At 37.8% G+C, this 24,038-nt stretch overlaps 1 protein-coding gene across 1 annotated transcript in view; it reads right to left on the bottom strand.

Annotated features, from left to right (window-relative positions):
* The window catches only part of thsd7aa (thrombospondin, type I, domain containing 7Aa), a 97,091-nt gene continuing 73,053 nt past the window's right edge, over positions 1-24,038 (bottom strand). Inside the window, exons 10-28 of the mRNA XM_032581556.1 lie at positions 23,056-23,188; positions 21,941-22,044; positions 20,140-20,334; positions 18,729-18,995; positions 18,389-18,567; positions 18,078-18,083; positions 17,719-17,852; positions 17,330-17,483; positions 16,505-16,646; positions 16,313-16,428; positions 16,106-16,223; positions 13,678-13,823; positions 12,823-12,997; positions 11,396-11,569; positions 10,805-10,900; positions 9,785-9,867; positions 7,348-7,561; positions 5,827-5,914; positions 1-3,646 (exon numbers count right to left, since the gene is read on the bottom strand). Coding sequence (XP_032437447.1) covers positions 3,559-3,646; positions 5,827-5,914; positions 7,348-7,561; positions 9,785-9,867; positions 10,805-10,900; positions 11,396-11,569; positions 12,823-12,997; positions 13,678-13,823; positions 16,106-16,223; positions 16,313-16,428; positions 16,505-16,646; positions 17,330-17,483; positions 17,719-17,852; positions 18,078-18,083; positions 18,389-18,567; positions 18,729-18,995; positions 20,140-20,334; positions 21,941-22,044; positions 23,056-23,188 — 2,612 coding nt within the window. The 3' untranslated portion in view covers positions 1-3,558. The remainder of the gene's footprint in view (positions 3,647-5,826; positions 5,915-7,347; positions 7,562-9,784; positions 9,868-10,804; positions 10,901-11,395; positions 11,570-12,822; positions 12,998-13,677; positions 13,824-16,105; positions 16,224-16,312; positions 16,429-16,504; positions 16,647-17,329; positions 17,484-17,718; positions 17,853-18,077; positions 18,084-18,388; positions 18,568-18,728; positions 18,996-20,139; positions 20,335-21,940; positions 22,045-23,055; positions 23,189-24,038) is intronic.

Below are 24,038 nucleotides of genomic sequence, written 5' to 3'. Positions count from 1 at the left end.
TATTTTTGATTGTTTATTATCAGTAGGTAATCAAATACATATAAAGAAACAGTAGGAAAGAGAAGTTTAGAAGCAACTTTTTACAAGGTAGCTTTTTCACTTTTACAACCACATTCACTCCTGTTTTGTCTTTCAATTGCCTTCATGTGAAACATGTTGTGCAGTACAAAAAGAAACATTGTGTTACATTAGTAATAAATAAAATTAAGAATAAAACCATTATTTACAAATAATAAGCTTAGAAAAAAATAAATTAAACATTCCATGTACACATTCCACAAAACAATAAAATCCTTCCTACCACCTCGAAGTGACTTGTTATATTTTGGATTACTGGAGTATTTGGGGATGACCATTTGGAATGCAAAGAGTTGTATTTTAAAACTATTGTTTAAAATTAAGGGCACTGTCATTTGGAAGAGAAAAAAAACATGTTCAAAATGTTATTTTTAATTAATTACCACTCTGTCTACTGAAGGATCTTAGAGATTAACAATAAACCCTCCCATAAAGGCTTTCTGTAGGTTACACTGTCTTTGATACAAGATGAATAATACCAGAACAACACCCCTCCATTAACATCCAGTGTTTCCATTTTTTTAAACACCTGCAACTGGGCTTCAGTCATTTATCAATTTACTACTACAAACTGTAAAGTCTGTCTTTTCATACAAAATGTTGCGCTAAATGCATTCATTTCTTTGAAAGACAGATTATAAATGCAGATTGAAGTATAAATGGGTATTTATTCAAAGTACAAACATGGGAAAAAGATGGTTGAGAGAACCTAATACGCTTCCCTTTAAACAACATAGGATGGGTGTGTGGCAGTGTTTCTTAGTCCTGGTCCTCAGAGACCCAGCCCTGCATGCTGTAGGTGTTTCCCTTCTGCCACATACCTGACTGGAATAAGTAGGTGATAAACAGGCTTCTGCAGCTCTGGATGACATGCAGAGGAGGTCATGCTATCATTTGAATCAGGTGTTTTGGAACAAAGATGCATGTAAAACACACAGGGCAGTGGCTCCTTAGGACCGGAATAGAGAAACATTGATCTATGGGTGAAACAGACAATGTTCTTTACATTTTTTGCACAAAATCCTTTTAAGACAATGATATTTCACCTGTTTAGTTCTGCCTACTTTGAACTCCTTTCAGAATGAGCTGTTTTATTGCTGTCACTTTTATTCAAATAAAGTGCTACTATCCACGTCAGTAGCAGTTTGTGATTCCAGTAGCAGGAATCAAAAAGTACATTTTGCATAATGGGTCTCCTTTAAATAGCAGAAAAAGTAATTAAAGATAAACAACTATGTTTCTAAAAACAAAATGAAGAAAAGAGAAACAACTTGTGAAAACTGAAACTGGAATCCATTTCTGGTTAAAATATTAAGAAAGAATTTTGAAGTATTCACATTTCATGCAAAGGTGAATGATGGCCCTGTAAGAGCAGCAATATGCAACATGAAAACACAGAAGCAAGAGACTTTTTATTGTGAGCAAATAATTGAATTTGCCCAACATGTTATCATCAACCATTGTGGGCAAAAGAGGTAAATTTGCATTTAAGCTCTCAAACAGACCTAATTGTCAGATGATCAAAAGTTTAAGATCCTGTTCAGACCTGCCTCAAACAGTTAAAATCTGGGTATTTCATGTCATTTTCATTATATTGTCAAGTTCCCCTCACAAAAGTATTCCTACTTTTCAGTTCCGTCCTGAGAAAAGTATTCCTGCTTTTGTCAGAAAGACAAAAGTTGGGAAACTTTCTGTCTTTGGATGTGGCAGGATTGTTGAGCTGCGCAAGCAAGTTTGTCTCATAAAGTGACATGACTGCTGAAGCTGAATGTAATAAGAGATTCATTATAGGCCTCTAAAACGCTACGGGATGAAAATGTCTAAAGGTAGACCTAAAGAGGTTTCACCTGCAGTGAGCTGGATGTTCTGTTGTGTGTGAAAACACAAGCTAATCCTCCTCAAATTAAGGTCCTCACTAATTCTGACTGCAGTTCAGTTATCATAAAGACGACTTCTGAGAGATGACCTTAAAGAATAAAATAAAAGTTTTCAAAGCCCACACTGCTAACTTGGCCATTTAGATTTGCCAGCCCATTGAAAGCCTGAATATCTTAACATTTTCTGATGAGAATAAAAATTATTAGATTGACCTGATGGCTTCCAATGTGAATGAGTAGTTCTTCATATAGCTGGGTGAAGACAGCTCTAGAGTCATTAAACGGTCAGTATGACCAGAAGGGTTGGGGTTTCATCCATCTGCTACCTGAGAAAGCAGCTTGTTGTCTTTAGAGCCTAGTTTGGATCATCCTGGATCATCCTGCACATTATCCTGAATGGACTCCCACAGAAAACTTTTGGGGATGTACGAATGTTTAAAAAGTCCGATATGAGTGGAGCAACTTCCTATGTATTCAATAAAATGTTCTATTGCTTGTTTTTTCTCTTGCTCCTGTTTTTTTTTTTTTTTTTGCATTTAGAAACCAGCTGACAACCTGGTTACAAACCACCAGCACAAAATGCAAACAGTGTTGCCCTTTCTTAAGATTTTGATCAGAAATGTATAGATTAGTGAGAGATTTTTAGTCTAGTAGTTTCAGCTGGGTAAGGGCATTTTATTGTTGTAACTTAAATTTCCTAAAATGGTCAAAAATCCTAATGTAAAGTCACAGTTACCAGCTCAAATAAAGGCTCCAACAGAGTTTTGGATATAGAGCAGTACATTGTGTATTAGATAGCCAAAGTGAAATCACTGAAAAATCTATTTACAAAATTCTGTTGTACAACATACAAGAGGTATTACAAAAAAATTATCAAACATTGTTAAGTTCTGTTAGCAAAAAGGTATTTTTGTACATTTCTAGCACAAGAGTTGTACATCATCTTGTATTGAGAGAGGCAGTTTTCATATGGCAAAGCGAGACATAAGTACATATCATGCTGCACTAATATAGTGCAAAATCACGCCTGGAAATAAGAAGGGAGAGGCAGGCAGAATGGCGGCAGCTCGAGGATCCTTTGGGCTCGCTTTCCTTTTTTTTGGTGAAATTTTTACTTTTCAGTTCCGTCCGTCAAGCAATGACTAAGAGAAGACAAAATGTTCTTTGAAGGACCAAGAGCAAAGGTGGAGCAAAGACCATGCAACTAAGCTGTTAAGAAATGATCAACTAACGACTGAGTATTTGTGCTTTTGTAGCAAATGTCTTCTGGTTTCCTCCTCTCCACTAAATATGGTCTGAATGCAATTGGTGGTAGTAGATGTCAGAAAAGCAAAGGCAGACTTCCAGAGGAAGATAGTAAAGTCATGAAGGCTCTTTAAAAAAAATGACATTTAAAATGTTAAAATGGAAACATCAAAGCTGCTAATAAACACAGAGTTATAGTGTCTTGAGCTCAGAGGTTTCTTTTTCTGTCAGAAACTTAGTCTGCATATTTGCTGACCAATGCCCAGTAGTGACCCTGACATTAACGGGTATTACCAGCAACCCTGCATCCCGAGCAAGGACAGAATTTTGTACAGTACGTCTGTAAGAAGGAAGACTTCTACATGTCGGCATCTCCATCATAGGCCAGAGTCAGAGGCTTCAGTCTGTTGTTCATCTGCCGTCGCTGTGGCTTCTTTGGCTTTTTGCTGCACATTGGACAAACAACAACAATTGTTCCTTAGACACTCTGACCTCAACCCAGAAGCATTGCAGCTTTAAGGCTGACATGAACAAAATGACTTTGTATGAGAATGTCATGTAAAGGGATGACCACTAGATGGTGCCACAGTAGTAATAACTACAACCTGTGAAGTGTTGAGGTTTTAGATGAATTACTTACTACACTCCTTTCCCTTTCAAGTGCTTTAATACTGAAAATACTTTCATATATGTTATTATAAAAATACATTTTAATTAATATTCTGGGCTTGTAAACTGCTGCTTTCACTGGGTTTCTCTGCTAAAGACTTTATTTTCATGTAAACCTGTTACAAAAAGGTTTGTTTTTGTTTTTGTCCATTTTTTTCATTGCAGCAAAACTGTTTCTAGAGAATAAATCTTCTGTCTTTCTGTGGTGGTGATGTGGAGAGAGCTCTCTGCAATACGACCCTGCGGTCATTTGCAGTGTGTGATGTCCAGCTCACCTCACCACAGGACAGGATCCACTGGGAGGCAAAAGCTGTTCTGTGTTAAGGCACCTGCTGTTTGGTTGTGCAGTGATGCAACAGGGAGTGAGCGAGTCCCTGACTAAGTGATAAGAGTTTCAAAGTGAGGTGGTGGCAGAGAGTGCTCCAGCTGTGAAGGTGGCGGCTGCTGGAGTGGTGCACCACACTGATGGAGCTGGCTCTGCCGATTGAACTCATCTTGTTCTAGTTTCTGGCAGGCAGGGCAGGTGTAAGGCACTGTGCAGGTGCTCGGTTCCGTCCAGTAAGTCCTGTCTGAGGGATAATCAGACCTCGACTTGCGGCAAAGGCACCGACCACAATAACTGAGCACAGTGAGAGCGGTGACACAGGAAGGCAAAATGAAGAACAAAAGGGACAAATGATGAGAAACTCAAAAAACCAATGAATAAAATTAATGAATGAGACTGAGCAGGGATGTGATGGAGCTTTAATTTCTGCTCATGAGGAGACCATTTAGTTTGCCAGACTAATGGTTTCAACTAGATGATTCCTATAGTTGGAGTCTGTGGAGAAACACCATGTTAAACTAATTCAGTGGTTAAACACCGTTCCCTACATATTTTCCATTTTAATAATTCTAATTTTACCATTTAAAATTAGAGTTGCACAATTTTTAAAATTGAATTCAAACATTATTGTAGTCATTGTTCTATTGCTCTATTTTATCCATCCATCCATGTATGGATGGATAAAGCAAAAACAACAAATCTTAAAATTGAGAACTCAGCTTTGGCTGTCAAGACAAATGCTCTGTGTGCTGTTTAACTTTTATTCACATAGATTAACAGAAATGAAATTACCAGCACTTTCATGCGGTGGGTTTTCAGTGGTTTTAATGTGCTTCGTAGCCAAAAGTTGAGCTGTAATTTGTTGCCAATCAGACAGATTTTTTTCTAATATAAATTGAGTGATTTTAATTTATAACTTGCCAGGATTTCTGAAGGTCTCTGATATTTTCTTCTGTTTAAAATTCTGACAATACTCAGTGGAATGATTTTTCTTTGTTAAGCCACTTAACACCGACCTATTAATCAAAAAGAGCAAATTTGACAGAGTTTGACACAAAGTGCATCAGTGGAGGAAAAACGTGGCCTGAAGCAAGTAATCAACAAAAAGATTAACCATCTCTACAGCCTTTTCCTAACAACATGGCTTTAAAGTTCTGTTGATTTTAGTACAAGACAAGCTCATGTTGTTACTTTTAAACTACATCTGTTCAGAACTAATTGCCTCAGAGAAACAGCTGTATTTATGGCCAGTTCATATTGGAACATGCTGCCTCCTGAGGTGAGATTTGTTGGTCACCATGACAGTTAGAATAATAGTTCTGTTTGTTTGGAGGTGGCACTTTTTAGATGCCAGATTTAGCTACAGCAGGGATTTGTGTTAATAGTTGTCACATTAATTGCTGAAGAATTCAATTTGAAATATATACAGTATATTGAGATAATGAAGCTATAAAAAATCCTACATACATTATCAAAACCACATATGTCCTCCAACTTGTTCATTAAAACACTTTTCTTTATGGTCAGCTCCATCACATCACTCAGTGCTGATAAATGGCAACACAGGTTATGAAAAAAATGATAAATGTGGAACAATAATTGACAATAATTGTTAAGGGTTTGGTACGTTACCAGGCTAAATATGTCATTGAAATGATAAAGACGAGTAAAACAAACACTCCTGCTGCAACGCCGTACACCCAAGTCTTCAGGGTCCCATCTGCACAGAGAGTCACACACACACACACACACACACACACACACATTATTTGTGTTCATTTACAGGGCTGTGGTCTGCATGATATTATTTCCTTCTGTGTGTGTATAATAAAAAAGTTTAATGAACCAAAACAGCATTTCTGATCATGTTTCAAAAATAGAAAAAAACAGAAGCTGTATTCCATCTTTAAATCTAAAATCAATAGAGCTTCTATGCATAAAATCAAAAGAAGCCACATGTATGTCAAAAGTCATTTGTAAATGTTTTGAACTGTTGAAAATAAATAATTCAGTGTTTTCCTCTATCTCTTTTAACTATTTGCATGCTTGTATATAAATATATACACACACACACACACACGCCCACATGACACACGGCCGCAAAGCTAATGTTACCTTTAACATTAGCTTTGCGGCTAATGTGTGAGTGTGTCATTTCCTTAAATGAAATGAGATAATGAGTGTGTCATTTCCTTAAATGACACACTAGGGATGCCCTCTTTAGGGCGTAGCTTAGATAGAGGCCAACAAGGAGAACTGTGAACTGTTGTTAGACGCCATTTTGTTCTGCTAGCTCATAAAAATAGCATGAACAATGGTCCAGCTGTATTTTGGTATTGATAAATGGAATTAATGAATTCATCTCAACGACTTTTCTTCAACCTCATACACTTAGAACCTAAATGGAGAAAGGATAATTCTTCACAGAACTGAGTGATATATATTTACTATTGCAGTTCATTTTCTGGCCTACAAGAGGCAGTACAGCTCTAACTCTGTTAGTAAAAGTTAGTAAAGTTAGTAAAAGTGAGACTCAAAATGCATCTTGTAATTTCAATATCAACTCTCAAAACAAATGTTACTGCCAGGACATAGAACTGGTCTCTCTTGGAAAACAGTTTTATTAATCTCAGTGGATCTTATGCAATAAAGAAAAGCCTAATAAAATGTAAAATTTTGGAATTCATAAAAAACATGATATTACACATTCTAGAACTAATCAAAGTTTAAAAACATGCATAGAGTGGGTAAACACACAAAAAAATACAAACCAACAAACAAATCAAGCTCAGAATAAAATCTTCCATTGCTTATAAGTCTTGTAATTTTAAGTCAGTACAAAATATTTCAAAGCATTGTAATGGATATAGGAAACTATTTCATCAGGAAAACCCACATAAATAAACAAATGACAACACATCACATACACACATCACATACACAACTAAAATTAATGCCTAAAGATATATTCTCTATTTTGTCTCTTTCAAGTCGTTAGTCTGTTTGCTGCATGTTGTACACTAACCTGCTGATCTCGTGATGCAAACAAGTATCTTCACTTCAACCCAGGTAACAGAAACATGCTTAGATATTTGCATGGAAATGCACCTGAGGTTGTCTGAGGTATAGAACCAGCCTTCCAGAGTGTGTTACCTGGACCAAAGGGCTGCAGGAACCAGGTTCTCCCTGCTCTGCCCGGGGCGCTGGCTGCAGGCTGGACAGGGTTGTAGGCTCGAATGGTCTTCACGTCAGCTTTGTTGTCACTTGCAGTTGGGATCTCCAGCACTGGGATGACAGTACACTGATCCAACCCACCGTCAGATGTCATCACTTCAGTGTAGCCCTCTTCACAGCCACAAACACCTGCCTAAAACAGCAAGCAGTGAAGGTTTTACAACAAAACAATGCTTTATCAAGCATTTACAGTCACAAGGGAGCTGAAACAATCAGCAGTAAACACAAAAAATCCTCTAAAACATATTAATAATCCTAAAACCATTGCTTGATGTTTGACAGCATTTACAGTCTAAAGTCAGACCCATTATTCATAGCAGATAGCGCGACCCATGTTTGGAGGCCTTGAGTCCTCGACGCAGCTGTCGTGAGTTCGATTCCCGGACCCGGCGACATTTGCCGCAGGTCTTCCCCCCTCTCCTTCCCTCTTTCCTGTCAGCCTACTTTCATGTAAGGGACACTAGAGCCCACAAAAAGACCCCCTGGAGAGGATAAAAAAAAACAAAACAAAACAAAAAAAAACTGTAGAATGTGATGTAAGACGGGTAAAATGCAGCTGGGATAAGTTTGATGCTTTTATTTTTAAGAGTCTCACAAACTATTTTAAATGTTACATTTCTCTTTTGACAAATATTTAAAAGACATTTTAGTCATGTACTTAGGAATACAGTATCCTAAGTGGCACAGAACTTATTATGCAAAATAAAGGATATTATTTCATTAAACTTTTCCTTTACTTCTTTGCTTCAGGGGTTTTCTTTTGACTAATGTGACTCTGCTGTCTGTGTGTCAGAAAAGGCATTAAAACCAAATCTGCCTTCCTCTTCTCCCCGACTTTGCAAATTGCACTGCAGGGAGTTCCAAGCACCTGATAATCTCCAAAGGAAATCTCACCCTCAGAAATCCTTGTTGTGCAAACAACAGCTTGTTTCGCTGCAGAGCTGACAGAGAGGAAACAGAGACTGTTCACTGATCCTGCCTCTCAATTAGAATTTAAGTTAAGCAGTTCTTCTCAGAGTGTCATTATTTTCTTAAACAAACAGCATTAATGCAATTTCTACAGCAACGTAATGAACATTACTGTTTAAATTTTCACTGCTCAAGCCACAGTGAAGTAACAGCTTAAGAGCAGGAAGGGACCAGGAGGGGGCCGGAAGAACAAGACAGGAGCGGGACAGGAATGGGTCAGGACCTGACGTGATCCACTCCCACTGGCTATTGCAGCACATGGCACTCTGTGATACTGTCAGCTCACATAAGTATAGCGCCAAACACAGAGGGGATAACAGAGGGCAGGACTGCCACGAGGATTAACCACAGAAAACAACACCATCAGGTGACAGGTCTGCAGCCTGAGCCTCCACTAAATGGAAACACTTCATGGGCTCCAAACTTGTGGCAGAGCATAAACCCCTAGAATAATATTAAGTTGTTTTGAAATCAGCTAAAGTTGTGACATTCATTTTCTGAAAATGAATGAAACTCTTAGAATCTTCCTGCTGAAAATGATTTTCAGCAGGAAGATTCTAAGAGTTTCATTCTGCTGCTTCTGAACACAGGTGAAATCTGGAAGCAGTTCCTCTCTGTCCTATTGTCCAGACAGGGCAGTAAGATGGCTCCTTCTCCTGCTCTGTCCTCTCATGCCTTCTCACAGTAATGCTTTTGGAATCTGGAATATATCCATGGATGTGTCTGTCTATTTGTTATTTTAGGGTTTTTGAACATTCATCTTTAAAGCTAAAACTGGGTTTAAAGCATCACAGAGCAGTGTGCATAAAGTCAGTAATCAGGCTCAACTATTGACTCTCTAAGACAGAATGGAGTCATGATGCCAGGAGGATCCAACAGTCCGTGACAAATTCTCTCTATAGAGTACTGTAGCTGTTTTATTTTTTAAGTGCCTTGCATGTAATACACTCTGGAGATGACAGCATTTGGAGTAAATAAATTAAATATATACTTATTTTCAGTCAATAAACAAACTATCATCTTTGGGACTTTGGTTTTGTGTTTTCCTTTATTTTATGATTTGTCAGTCTTTGCTTTTCACCAACCGACTGCTCCGTATTCAGCAATCAACTTTCTTGCATAAATATACTGCAGTCAGCTAATTCAGTCATATTCTCCTGTGTTGCAACCAGTCAATTAGTCCCACTCATGATGGAACATTTTGGATTCATCACTGGGCTTTTGTTTTTCTTTTTAATTTATTTTAAGGCAGCTACACATATATACTGTGTATATATATATATATATATATATTGCTTACTGTTTTCTCTCTGCATTTGGGTTCTGCACTTCACTGGTTTATGACAATTACATATAAACAATATTCATTGCTCTTTCCAACACCCACCTCTGTGCACAAAGACCATGGTTTAGTACAAGGAGGTTCACAAGATCGATCCGCCATTGGCTTGGCTGCTGCCAGACAACCACCTGCAAAGCAGAATGTAAGAGGTCAAACTGACATGCTTTGTGGTTCATTAGTGGTCTTTATGTGTGGTTATGATCATAGCCTTTATGGAAGTCAGTCCAGTTGGTGCTTTAGATGTTCTGTCAATAATCTGTTTGATGTGATTTTTCTGTGGCTTGTCTTACTTTAGGAGCTCTGATTCCTACATGGTTTTTCTGTGACATTTTCCAGGCACCCAGTGGACATACAGTTTGGTGTTCCCTTGTGGTTGTCGTCATGGTAGTCCTGTCCTTTGTTATCATATCTGAGTGCATGAATATTTTAGACAGCATACTTAATCTCTATTGGGTTATTGAACGCTTAGGTTGATTCAGTCTTGATTTCAACAGCAAACTGTTGGACTAAAAATCAATGAACTCTAAATCAATCAAGTTTAAATATTTAAGTTTCAGCAGAAGGAGCCTTGAATGTAAACTGCCTCTGGTATGCTGATGGATGAAAGCTCTGGAAAGGTTTTTATGAAGAATAATATAAAATGTTCTAGTTCTAGTTAATTTCACTGGAAGTTCCAGAAATGTAGAAACGTTGTTTTGTCTGTATTATGACAGGTTTTTGTTGCCTTTTCGAAGTAGAAAGTTTCAAAATAGTTTTTTGAGTTGTCAGTCAAGACAGTGCTTTGGTTTAAAAATATATCTGAAAGACCAACAAATGCACAATAAAGCTTGACGACCTTGAAAACCATCACAATGCTCAAGTGCCCTTCAGTGAATAGGTACGAGAGTGCTGCACTCAGCAGTGAGTAGGTGCTCCTACTGTGTGAGTTTTCTCTGGTACTACAGCTTCCTCCTACTGTTATTTCTTCACCTGATAGCTGGCCATTACAGCTTTATTGGATAATCACTGAGTGTTTATTTGGGACCAATCAGCAGTCTGAAATGACCAGAGCATACAGAGTATTACCTGTGACATTCATCCCATCAGAGCGCTGGCACCAGACATGACGGGACGAACCTCTCCATGTTCCAGTCCTCCACTTGTATTCAAAACACTGTCCGCCTGATGACACATGGTCTGGTTGAATGGCTACATCTGCATTTTCTTCTATCATATGTTGAATATTTCCTTGTCTGCCTTCTCACACATATGAACTTCACTATCAAAACCGTCCTCACAGTAGTGCATCTCAAAATATGTGAATACTACATTTTATCACGTATTTCAGAAAGTGAAACAAGTATAGATTCATCATACATAGAGTGAAAAATGTCAAACCTTAATTTCTTGTCATGGTAATAATTATGGCTGACAGACAAAAAAAATCCAAAACTAAATGCCTCAGAAAATTACAGTATTACATAAAGTCTATTATAAAAATAGTATTTAAATGGAAATGTCAAGTTTCTGAAACATATTTCATTTGAAGTCAATACTTGTATGTAACAAATCAGGCATGTAAGCCACACTAGCATTTCATCATCAACTGTTTAAAGCAAGTTTTTCTTTCTGCTCTGTGTCTGAGGAATGCCTTAACCAAAGCTCTGTTAATCTGACCTGCACATGGCCGTGCCTCCAGTTCTTGTTCAGGACACTCAAGCAGGTTTTCAGGATCCTGAGCAACTACAGCTCTGGATCGAACTTGGATAGAGCCAAAACCAAGGTCATCCCCACTCACACAGCTTAACTGACATGGACTCCAGACAGTCCAATCTGTCAGGTAGCATTCTCCTATAACAAGGCAAACAAACAAACAAAATGTTTACATTTCCAGGTTAAAAAACAGTAAAACTGTAATATACAACATAGAACACAGAAATGGTGGTTTATGTCCTTAAAATGAATGACAAACATATAAAGTGCAGTTGCTGTTAATTATGGCTAAACTGTTTCCAGCAGAAATTTTCAGCTACTTACTCTGTGTTTGTTACCATTTCAAGGAACAGAAAGCTAGTTAGTAAGTTAACCTTGGATTCTAATTCTGCTCACCAAGTGTCAAACTCATTTGCGTAATATCAAATGTGTTGCATTGTTGGAAACCTTCATGTTTGTTTTTTAAATTGACCAACCTTAGAGTGGTACTGTCTGTTTCCTGTTTCTTATTCTCTGTTTTTTAATTGCAGATTTTTAACTGCCATGAAAAAGAGCATCATGACTATATACCTACAGAATTATGTTCCTTCCATCACATCAGTGCAGAATAAAAGGGTAACAATATCACATTCAAGTTATGAATGTGTCCGCTGTTTATATGATAGCACCGGGTTTACAAGACAAGATTTGAACAATATTTTTGAGAAATTAAAGATTGCCTCTATTTTGCTTTTACAAATAGAATAATGTTACATTCTATAAACTGGAGATTGGCGATCAAATTAGAAAATTGTTGTCTATGTTTAAACACCTTTTTATAGTGTTTTCTTATTTTCATGCATGACGATACTGGTAACAGAAATGCATTTGATTGCTTTTGCTTTTATCACGAATAAAAAGGTTTCAGAAAAATCTAACTCTTTCTTAAAGAATCAGTTTTCAGTGTAGAGTTGGTCACTTCAGATTTATCCAAGTATTTTCTATCTTTTGGAAAAGATCAAACGATTTTGGAAAAAGTGTGTACTTTGAATATGTGTGGAAGAGCTACATTTTCTTTACTAAACCAATATTTCTGTTTTGTTTCTCATTTTCTACTGTGCATATTTATTATCAAAGTCAAATGACTTCCATTAAAATTTTTTGGGAATTAACTTATTTAGCACCTTTTCAGTCTTTCTAAGCACTCAAAATGACACTATAGGCGTACTAAATACCTTTGGATAAGTTTTGATATGGGAAAACATGAATTAATGTTTCTTTATTATTTACACTATAGATAACATATATACTTCAAGTTCTTGTTTTTAAATTGAGTTGAACTTCAAAGTATTGCTTTAATGTCGACACACACAGTTGTTAGAGTCATCTTGTTATCAGTGTGGTTAGTGTACCTGGGCAGGGGACAGTACAAAGCTCCTGCAGAATAATTAGTCTGTCTCCATTCACTGAAAGTTCCACATCTCCACATAGCTCATCATCAACCACGCTGCTGTCCTGCTGACCGGAACCATCGGACACAAAGCAGGACACGTTCCTGAAGCGCATGCCTTCCCCACACCTCGCCGCCTGATCAAACACGCAACAGAGGAACCTCTTAAAAAAGTTACCACAGCTTCACATTCTGGAGCTTCAGCAGCTCATTTAATCTAGACAATTAGTTGCTAGTCTTCAACACATTTGAAAATTGGAAGGTTTTTGTCCTAACTAAAGGAGAAAAGGAAGACATAGGTGATCAGAACCGTCGAACACAAAAAGTGTCTGGAAGTAAGGCCAAATTGATGTTCATGATTAATCATTAAAACATGACAATTAAGTGATCTCACATGAGGTCAAAGGTGAACTTTTTATCCTATATGCAAAACTTAATATGTTACAAAAAATTAAGACTTTATATTTGTTTAACCGTCCCCACAATGACAATGTTTAACTTGACAAAAACGTTCAAAACCACATTTTATGTTCATTGCTCTTCATAATTCTGCAATATAATTTGTGTTGATCTTTTACATAGAATCCAAATAAAATACTTCAGAGTTTGTGTATATTTGATATGATACAGCCTGAATAAACTGCATGGCTAACGGTTGGGACAGTTTTGCTTGTCTTTTTGAATTACCTCCTTTTTCAGCTTGTTGTGTTCCAGCTCCTGGAGTTAAAATCATCTACATTTGGGTGTTTCAAGTACAACCTGCAACAATGTTTATCTAACTTGATGCAGAGAGACAAAAAGATGAGGAGTCCCTTACATCTGACTTGCAGTCTGACCAGGCGCTGTATCGCCAGCTGTAGCATGGCTTTACTAGACAAGGCTTCCATTGTTTCATCTGGGAAGGGCACGGCCTGCCATCACCTTGAGGGGCCTGAATTACACTTCGTGTCCTCCACAGTGTACCTAAAAGAGAGGAAAACACATCAGTACAGTAGTGAATCTGTGTCTGTTTATGATCGTAAAGACACTTTTCTGAAAAAAATCTAAGAAACAATGGGAAGAGTTAGGATGCTTGTTTCTGTTGTAGCAGATTCTACAGACAAAGTTGTAATTTAAGTGTATGTGGTTCCATGTGACATCAAAAAAAGATAGCGAGGGATCCATCCATCCATCCATCCATCCATCCATCCATCCATCCATCCATCCATCCATCCATCCATCCTTATTCCAGCTGCAGATTACTTGGTGTTAGGCAGATGGGTGTGCATGGGTGTGTGCACGCCTACACACACACTGGCCAGTGCCAGTTTTAGCTGAGGCTATCAATGCACGGAAACGATTTCACCCAAAAGAAGACATTTATTTTCTTATATTTTTATACATGATGACACAATAAAGCTGCTTTCTGTTCATTAACTATAAATAAATCAAGTATCTAACTGCTCATGGCTCTTTTACAGACACGGCTCCTCTAGGGAGGAACATCCTCCCAGCCAGAATAGAGATAAAAATAAATAGCAGCAGGAACGTGGGGGAGTACTCGCTTTCTCCAGCATGCTGGCTCTCAGTCCAAGAGAAAAGCACACTCTCGCCTTGGGATAGATTACAGTTGCCAATTAAAGCTTCTATTGGTTTATTATTTCCTGGTACAGCTTCTAGCTGCTGGTGCTGCCAAGGAACCCTGCAAAGCAGAGTGCTCTCTAAGCCCCCATGCTCATTCTTGTAATGGACCACCAATCAATGACCTGATCTGATGGAATTACATTCAAGGACATTTTTATCCCTCTCCGGTAACACTATCATTTCTCACATCATAAAGCATTTCTGCTTTCCACACTTATTTTAAGAGAGGTTAGCCACAGAGTGTTTTCTGGCCTATTAGGCACCTGATGTGTGCAGTGGATCATATTATGTGGAGAATTAGAACCACCAAAAAAGTGTAATGTGTCTTCAGAAAGGCAGCTTTTTGTCAACACCTAACCACACAGACTCTACAACACTTTTTTATTAAAGTAACTAGCTGTGCACCTTAAAGAAATGTTGACCAGAAGTTTCCATTCAATCATCATTGGCATTAACCACATTATCATTTTTAGCAATTTTTTCCTGGGCAGGGTGATGATCTAACAATGATGTAAAGAATTTTAAAACAAGAATTTGGTGAACAATTTTCTAATCCAATAATTACTTTCTTTTGGGAAATTAATTAGGGAAGGTCAAGTGTTTGATCATCTGCGACAGACTGGCGAACTGTCCAGGGTGACCCCGCCTCTCGCCCGAAACGTTCGCTGGAGATAGGCACCAGCACCTCCTAACCCTACTAGGGACAAGGGTGTTAGAAAATGGATGAATGGATGGATGGAAGTGTTTGATCATGTTCTCTGAAAAAGTATCGAGTCTTGATCTGCTCAGAAATAAGGAGGGCACAGTGCAATCCTGTCTGAGAGGTTGGCTTAGGGAGGCCTTAGAATTGCAAGAACCAATAGGAACCATTTTTTTTCCCAATCAACCTCAGTGACAGGGGCTGTGCTCTATATATTCGTCTATATATCAATTTAAAATACATATATTATGGTCAACAGTTATGTCTCTGCCAATAAACCAAACAATTTGACTGAGTTCCACCATTTCAGATGAAAAAGTGGATAGATATCAAGCCAGAGATATGGCAGAAACTTATGGGTCAAAAGTGTTGCTTCAAAGCAACATTTTAAAAGATGTTTAAGCAAATATTATTATGGATGTATGAAAATATATAAACCTGTTTAGATTATAGAAAATTCACAATGCATTTAAACTTGTACACCTGAGTCTTACTGTCCAAATGTAATAAATGTGTCAGATGTAGAATCAAACCACCCTGAAAAATTGGTTTATATGTATAGTAAAAGTCCCAAAATACTCTGACATTCAAGCTGAATGAGAAAGCAGAGTCTGAGCAGAGATTTCGTCTGAGCGCGAGAAGTTTTGAGTACAAACATTACAAGTTTTGAGAAGAAAGATATGAAGTCCTACTTTCAAAATAAAAATGTAAGCAAAAGTATTAAAAGTTTTGAGACCAAAAGACATAAAATCCTGTTTTCAAACTGAAAACGTGTGCTCTTGGATCATGGCAGAAAAATTCCTCCATAGTAGACCAGAATACAGTCCTTGTTTCTTAGCTGTTCTATCACACAGAAAGTACTTCCACAAGGTCAGCTGGGTTTTAAAATGCACATTTCAAAGTCAGGCTCAGACAGACATACCTGCCAAGCCACAGGTGTGTGTACACTCCGACCATGGTGACCATTCAGACAGCTGGCAGTTGACAGGACATTCCACCACACACGAAGCATTCATCTGCCACTTCCGTTCTAGACCCAGCTGCAATGAAACATCATTGGGTTTCATCAACTCTTAAAAGTGATAAAAACAAATGGTCTGAAGACAAAGTTTGGCAGCACATGTCTCACCTCTTTACAAAAACTGAGGTCTACAGATTTTCCATCACTTCGCACACAGTCAAGCATGCGGGTTTTGAGGCCATATCCACAAACAGCTCTGTCACTGAGTTGACAGGTGCTCCAGTCTGAGAGGACACATGGGATTAGTAAAATATTAGTGTAATCCTGATCAGAGCTGACCGGGCTGCTCATCCATCTCACCTGTGATGTTGTATGAGTAGTGAAAGCAGTTGATGTTGAGTTTACACGGTTCAGCTTCTTTAGTCGGAGGACATTTCTTCTCCTTTCCTGGCTTCCGGAGTGGGAAAGCAACCCTGACCCGTGTACTGTTCTCACTGCAGGGCTACAGGCAGAGGAAAGAATCCTGGATGAGAAATACATGATGCACATCTGCACAGAACTTCCCATTTTCTGCCATGAAGGCAACCCTTCACTGAACCCCACTGAACGAGGAATTCCCAGTTGTTATTTTAATTTTTGTGGCCACTTGGTAGTAAGCAGGAACACAAACAACTTGCTGACCAAACATGAATCCAGTTTGACAGAAATGTGCAGGTTGAAGCAGCACAGTCTGACTTCCTCACTGTCTGCTGTTTTAAAAATGGATCGTAAGTGCTATGCTTTACATAGAGAGGATAAATCAATAATTCTGTCTCCTTGAAGATAATATCACCTCAAAATAAACTTTTGTGCAATAAGCATATTTTGGTTTGTAATCAGAGAAATTACACAAAATAACTCCAGCCTCTCCTTACTACTAACAGTAACAGCATTATGCAAGAAGCATTTAAATAACACAATTCTTTAAAAAAATGTTTAAGACTTAGACAAGTTACTGGCACTAAAATATATCACTGTTTCTTCCCAGTGAGACTCCACCCTCCAGACACCCTCTAACATACCTCTCTAATTACAAAAATGTAAAAAAAAAAAAAGAGAGCTTGATCAATGATTACTCTCTCTAACTGGCCATGCTTAACGTAAAGAATGAGAGAGCTGTGAGAGTAAATCTAAAGCCATTCCTACCAGAGGACATGCGCTCCAGGCTCCCCAGTCTGACAGCACACAGTCCTCAGGGCAGGGCAGGCGACTGTTCCGGGCTCCCAGAGGCATCTCTTCTGGGTCACAGAGGTAGTCCTCCACCTGCTCTGATGGGCCATCTATTGTGTTGAGCATACACCTGTTCACAGGAAGATCAAAATGACAAGCAATGAGTTTCTACAAAATCTAAGCATCAGAGGCAGGGCTTACTGTTTTCTTCAATAAATCTGCATGACTGTCAAAAGTAATTGTAATGATTTTACTCCGCAAACACATTAATGCTAAATATATCATCGCAGGCAATCTGATAAAGCAAAAACACATTCTTAAAAACAATATCTTCTGTGTGTGACACAACTTGGATCATATCTCACCTGATCTTTCGGGTCTGCACACCTTCACCACAGTTACTCTTCAGGTCCACACTGCTGACCTTCCATACACTCCAAGGTTCTGTCACCCAGACATACTGTCCACAGTCACTGACGCAGGGCACCACCTCATACACCTGACACACACACCCCCACCCACACACGCACACACACCCACACACCACAGTTACCAGGCTGAAACTTTAACAAATTCTGAGTAGAATCAAGTGAACCAAGATATACTGCAAAAATGATCATGTCATCCATTTGGAATCAGCTAAATGTAAAATTAACTTTTCAGAAATAATGACAATTTCTTTCCAAAAAGTCAAAACAAATCAAAAAGTTTCAAATGTACTCACTTGAGCCTTGAGATGAAATCCATTTGGCACAGGAATAAAGACAAAAAGTGTAAATGAGATCATTGTTCTAAAGTAACTAAATTTGACATTTTAATGAAATATGACAATATGCACTGATTTCATTTGTGGATATTGTATGATTTTGTGTTTGTTACTTTTTCCTGTCATTTGATCGACTATTTTATAGCTCAAAAGTAATTGTGCTTTTACATTTTTTAATTACATATTTCACTGTTGTTTACTGGCTAAAATCTCCTTATGAACTGTTCCTTTACAAATAAATCAAGTATCAATAAAACCCCACAGTTCACCTGGTTCACATGGTCCAGTTTGGGACAAGGTCTTCCACCATTGTATGGCTTTTCTCTGAGCCACTTAGAGCGAACTTTGACCCCACTGCCACATGACTTGCTACAGCGTGACCAGTTGGACCATTCACTTAATTTGCAGTCAGATGGACAGGGGATGATACAAGCCTCCTCGATATACCCTGCAATCAGTCACATAAGATGTTAGGCAGCGTCTGTCCTCTGCAGAAAGCATATTATAATTCTACAGAGAAATCATTTGATATACACCAAATGAGCTTTCTGTTTAATATCTGAAGCATACTTTGTTTTTGTTGTAGAAGTTTATCCATAAAAAACCCACCATGACTGTTGCAGCGAGACGTTTCCACTATGCGGTTGTCCTGGTCATAGCACACCATGGCTTGGTAGCGGTATCCTTGGCCACACTCCTTCATGTCTCCCTGCACCCTCACACCAGGCTGGCTCTCCATGCGACTGCCCTCAGGTAGAATACAGTCTGACCAGTTGCCCACAGGCTGGGCGTTGTATTTATTACATGGACAGTACTGCGTCTCACTCAGAGGATACATCTGGTTGTTTTTGCACTGATCACGCTTTTTGCTTTTTCCTGAAAATAATAAGAAAAATCGGAATGGGTAGGTTTAAAAAAGCTGTGTTGTCTTGATTACTTTGACAAAAAATAAATAAATATTCAAAAACTTTTTTTCCCCCCACTATCTGATATTAAATCAGACTAAATCTTTTCTGTTTTAAGTCAAAACCACAATCATTTATCTTTAATAAACAGAAAATAATGATACATATATTTCCATAGTTTTTGCAGAGTGAGTTGTCTTTAAACTGTATAATAGGGTCAAACATTTTTGCTTCTTACAACAGTGTGTTTGAATTTTGGCCAATTTCTCCTGACAGAACCAGTGAAACCAAATCAGGTTTTGCCCATTTCCATCCTGTTGAGAAGGTGAGGGTGACCCTATAGCTGGGAGAGACGCTTTCTTCTAGAAACTGTGATTGGTTCTTCTTCTACTACTTTTTGTTTAATGGTGGTTGGAACATTACTATCACCAACTGACAAGAAGTGAGGACCAAATGTAAAAAAAAAAAAAGAAAAAGGAAAAAGAAAAACACTTCATATGAAAGAAATGACTGTCTTAAAAGTAGAATATGGCCTGGTAGATTTTACTTCTTGAGTCTTTCTGAAATAAATCAATAGGTGTAGTTTTGACTCTGATTGGTTGATGCACATCAAAATAAGACACGCAAACACACCCACACACACACACACACACCCCAACATAGTCTCTACACCTTCAGTAATCAGTAGGTAGAATTTTAATGATCATAGTCAAGACTGGAATAAGAAATGTGTCAAGATGACAAAGCTATGCTAAATTAAATCAACTGCCATCAACATCCAGAGCCTGCTGTTGGCACAGCTCAGTCCAGTTCTTTCTGTCAGTGTTTCAGTCCCATCCATGTCATCACCATTTAGGTTTTCTCAAACTTTTAAAATGCATGGTCTTCCTAATGTACAAACATTTCAATTGGAAGAAATATTTTAGAAGCATCTGTCTCTGTATCTCTAATTAATCTGGTTTTTAGCAATTAAAAATTACTTTGATAATCCCAACTGACCTAGATCAGAAAACATCTCATTAATTGTCAGACATTAACAAAAAAAGATTATAAGTCACATTTAAAATGTATAACTTTTAGGTTTCAGCTGTATGACACAAGTGTCTGGTACTGACCTACTAGTATCCTCTTGCGGGTTCTGACGCCCACACAGTCAGCTGTGCAGGTAGAAAACTTGGACCAGCTACTGAGCTGACAGTCATCTTGACATGGAAGATGGCACAGCTGAGTGAGAGCAGGCATGGGGCTGGCAAGCTTGAGACAAACCTCAACGTCTGCCTGCCCACCGTCCAGCTTTCGGCAAGAAACGGCTGTGGGAACAAAATATGGAGATTGAATGGATTATTTTTATCAGTAATTTGTGTATTTTACTAAAATAAACATGAATGTAGTGAAAGGTAGAAAGCAAAGATAGATCCAGTGCTAGTGGTCATCAGCACCGTAAAACCATTTTAGTATTATCAAACATTTTACATTTTCATGCTTCAGTATATTTGTAAGATAAATATGAACCATGTAAATAATCTATTTAACTTAAACTAATAAAACGTGAAATCAGTTTTTATTCTGATCTCATCCAAATATCTTGGAACTGACATAAGTATTTAAAGAAGTTAAGAATTTAAATATCTGACTGTTAAGTTTGTTTTTGTAATAAATGAAATGTGTATAAAATCACAATTAAGCCTAATATGGTTCATTGTTAAGATTGATTAAACACTAAATCAAAAGTTTAATTATTAATTATTATTTCCCCCCTTAGGTTTAGTTGTGTGTTAGTACCTGAGTTGGTTGAATAAAACGTTTTAACTGTAAAGTTGAATTTGTTTTGTTAACAAACTTTTGTATCTTTGAGAAATGTTGACTGTGTTCATTGAAGCTTTGGTTTCAGATAACACCGGATCTATACCATCATCTGATATTTTAAAACCTCGGCCTTATCAGGCAGGAGACTGAATTCTTTGACTATTTTTTCCATGGTAACAATAATGTCTGGACTTGGTACTTTTGATCTAAACGACTAGTTTTATTGATAATTGCCTTTAGCAAATATTATAATTATTCCCTGCCAAACCTGACTCCTACTAAAGCTCAAGACAATTTTTGATTATTTTATAAGTGAGGAGCCAAATGTCTGTAGAACAACTTTTCCTTTAGGTATAACATTTTTGCCCACAGTATGTTACAGTGAGTGTGGATGAAAAGCAAAGAGCTTTTACTGAAACTATTCTGGATCAAAGTATATTGTTACAAGTAATGGTGCACACAGATAAGAGCTTCTGCAGATGGAGGAGCAGGATGCTCATCATTGACACTGTTTAATGGTCAATGTCTCCATGAAACATTAGTAGAAGTCTTAGACATTAATTCACTAATGGTGTGTGTTAGCTCATTTTTTGTCTATCATTTGTGCATCATATGTCTCATTTCCAACTCAAATTAAATGTCAGTGAAAAAATCACGCACAGCCTGTCATTGTGCCTGATTCAAACAATAAACTCATTCCTCTCGTCAGGTATTTCTCCACAGGCGTTAGAAAGCAGCCGTTATCAAACCACTGCAGAAAAAGAATAATATGGACAAGTTGCAGCTGCAGGATTACAGGTCAGTCCCCAACCCTCCTTTTATCAGCAACATTACAACAGTTGAATATATTTCTAGCGAAAACCAACCGATTTGATATCTTTCAGTCTGGTTTCCATGGTTACCACAGTGCTGATATTGCTCTAGTCAAAATGTTCAATGACAACCAAATCTGCACTGTGGAAGAACCGCAGTGCTGTAGCATTCAACACTGTTGACCAGGACATATTACTGAAACTATAGAGCTGTGTTGGACTCTCTGGTCCTGGTTTTCGCTGATTTGAGTCTTAGAGTGTTTTGTGTGTGTGCGTGTGTGTGTGTGGCCGCACTTACCTCGAAACTGAATGCCTGGACCGCAGGTCTCCTGAGCTCCTGGAGTGTCCTGTCGGACAGACCATGGAACGAGCTGACATCTACGCCACTTGTGGGTTTTCCATCTGCCAAAGGCCATTAGTAGAAAAGAGATAATAGTAGAAGAAGAGATACGTGTATTATTATTTAACTTGGCATCAAAAATCAGCGTACTGATTCCTTCTTTAGCAATGTAAACTAGACAAAGTTGACACAAGCTGAGCAAGCTAAAATAAAATAACAAACAAACTTCTAGCACAGATTAGCAAATGCAAAAAACAAACAAACAAACAAAAAAAGTCCTGGCAGGGTTACCCTTTAATGATTCTATAATATTTAATACTTAAGATTTGGGTGAAGTTGGACTGGAACACTGAACCTGTAGAGCCACTCTTTTTGGTTCTGATTTAAATTGCACTGTCTGAGCTCACTTCACCATAATGTCAAGCATTTCATTTAATACTTGTATGTAAGGTATATGACTAAAATTGGTAACAATTTAACTAAAAATCTGTGGTGAGAGAATAAATAGAAAGAGATTTTCATGTGACTGTAGCTTTGTCTTGTTGGCTCCCAGCAATGTGAAAATCAAGTGTCTTCTTTGTCTTTAGATTTACTATGATATGATTTAAACAATCAAAAATGTTTTCTACATTTTAAAATGACATTTACAGTGAAAAACAAACAGTATTGTATTATAGAGTTAACCCCTTTGGGGGTATAGCAGAGTAAAGTTGTTCTGCAAAAACTCTGATTGGAAGATAATATCTACTGTTGAGTGAGTTAATCTGGGCACCACCACAAAACTAAGGTAGATGATTAAGTAGGTAGGTAAATCATTTCTCAGTATAAAAAGGTGTTTTCAATTGTAGTCCTTGAGATCTCGAGTCCTGCAGGTTTTGGATCCAAAGCTACTCCAACACACCTGAATCAAATGATTGAGTTACAGTTTCAGCAAACCATCTCTAAGGCCTAGAAACAAGACATTCATTTGACTCAGGTGTTGCAGGGTTGCAGTATATCTCAAAGGCTAAGTTGGAGACCACTAGATAATCACAAACGTGACATAAGTAATGTTGATAAGTTGGAGAATATACCTGTAGCCATGACAGACAGATGGTGCTTCACACTCTCTTTCCTGACTCAGAATCTCAGGACAGTCCTGTCCTCCATTAGCTGGTAACTGAATGATCATCCGTTTCCTGTACTGCTTACTCTTAGTCTTTTCACCTGAAGAGAACCACAGAAGAACACTTTATGTAAACAACATACTTTGTAGCATTTTAGCTTAAGTCTTTAATAAGGGTGAAAAATGCAAAAGTGTACCATTAGCATAAAAATTGCATAAACATAAGTACAGCAGATTGTCTTCTGTCTACATTCTTCAATAGCTTCTCTGACTTCATATTTGCTTTTTATATAAATAACTTGATTTCACAGTGGAAATGAATTTACAGTGTGAATCAAGATATAAAAAAATATGCAGTTCATTTTGTAATGGAACTGAACTGTGATGCACTTTTAACTGACTGAGAAGTTCAGACACAATTCTCATGTTTGGTTATTTAACCATCATACCTGCCCTGGGACACCATGATTCCACAGTTCTGCAGACACTTTTGGACTGACTGCATTGTTTTGCCTACAGATAAAGATGTCCATGGTTGATTCAGTAACTACAAGGTGCCACCTACCTTTTGCCATGTTATAGGAAATGAAGGCCTTTCTTAACATCACAGTTAATAAACCAACAGAGGTCTGGGCATTCATGATGCAGAACTATTTATAGAAGCCTGATGGATTAAAGGGCAGCACAGCTCTTATAAACTGATTGTGGGTTAAGTGCATGGGGAGTGAGGAATGTGTAGAATTATGCTACTGTGAAACACATGTTAAGATTTAGACAAAAGACAAGGTTCAGTACAAGGAGGAACATTATATTAAAATAATGTGTTGATAAAGGGACAAGTGTTTGTTTTGTTATTATGCCTATTTGTAATAATTTACAAATAGGCATTATTTACAAATGCCTAATTGTAAATAATAATTTACATCAGCTACAGCACAAGTTGCAGCAGCT

Source organism: Xiphophorus hellerii, chromosome 13 (genome assembly GCF_003331165.1).
Source record: "Xiphophorus hellerii strain 12219 chromosome 13, Xiphophorus_hellerii-4.1, whole genome shotgun sequence".
In the NCBI taxonomy this organism is placed as follows: Eukaryota; Metazoa; Chordata; class Actinopteri; order Cyprinodontiformes; family Poeciliidae; genus Xiphophorus; species Xiphophorus hellerii.
Note: the sequence above shows the minus strand (reverse complement) of the source record. Positions and strands in the feature narration are given on the sequence as shown.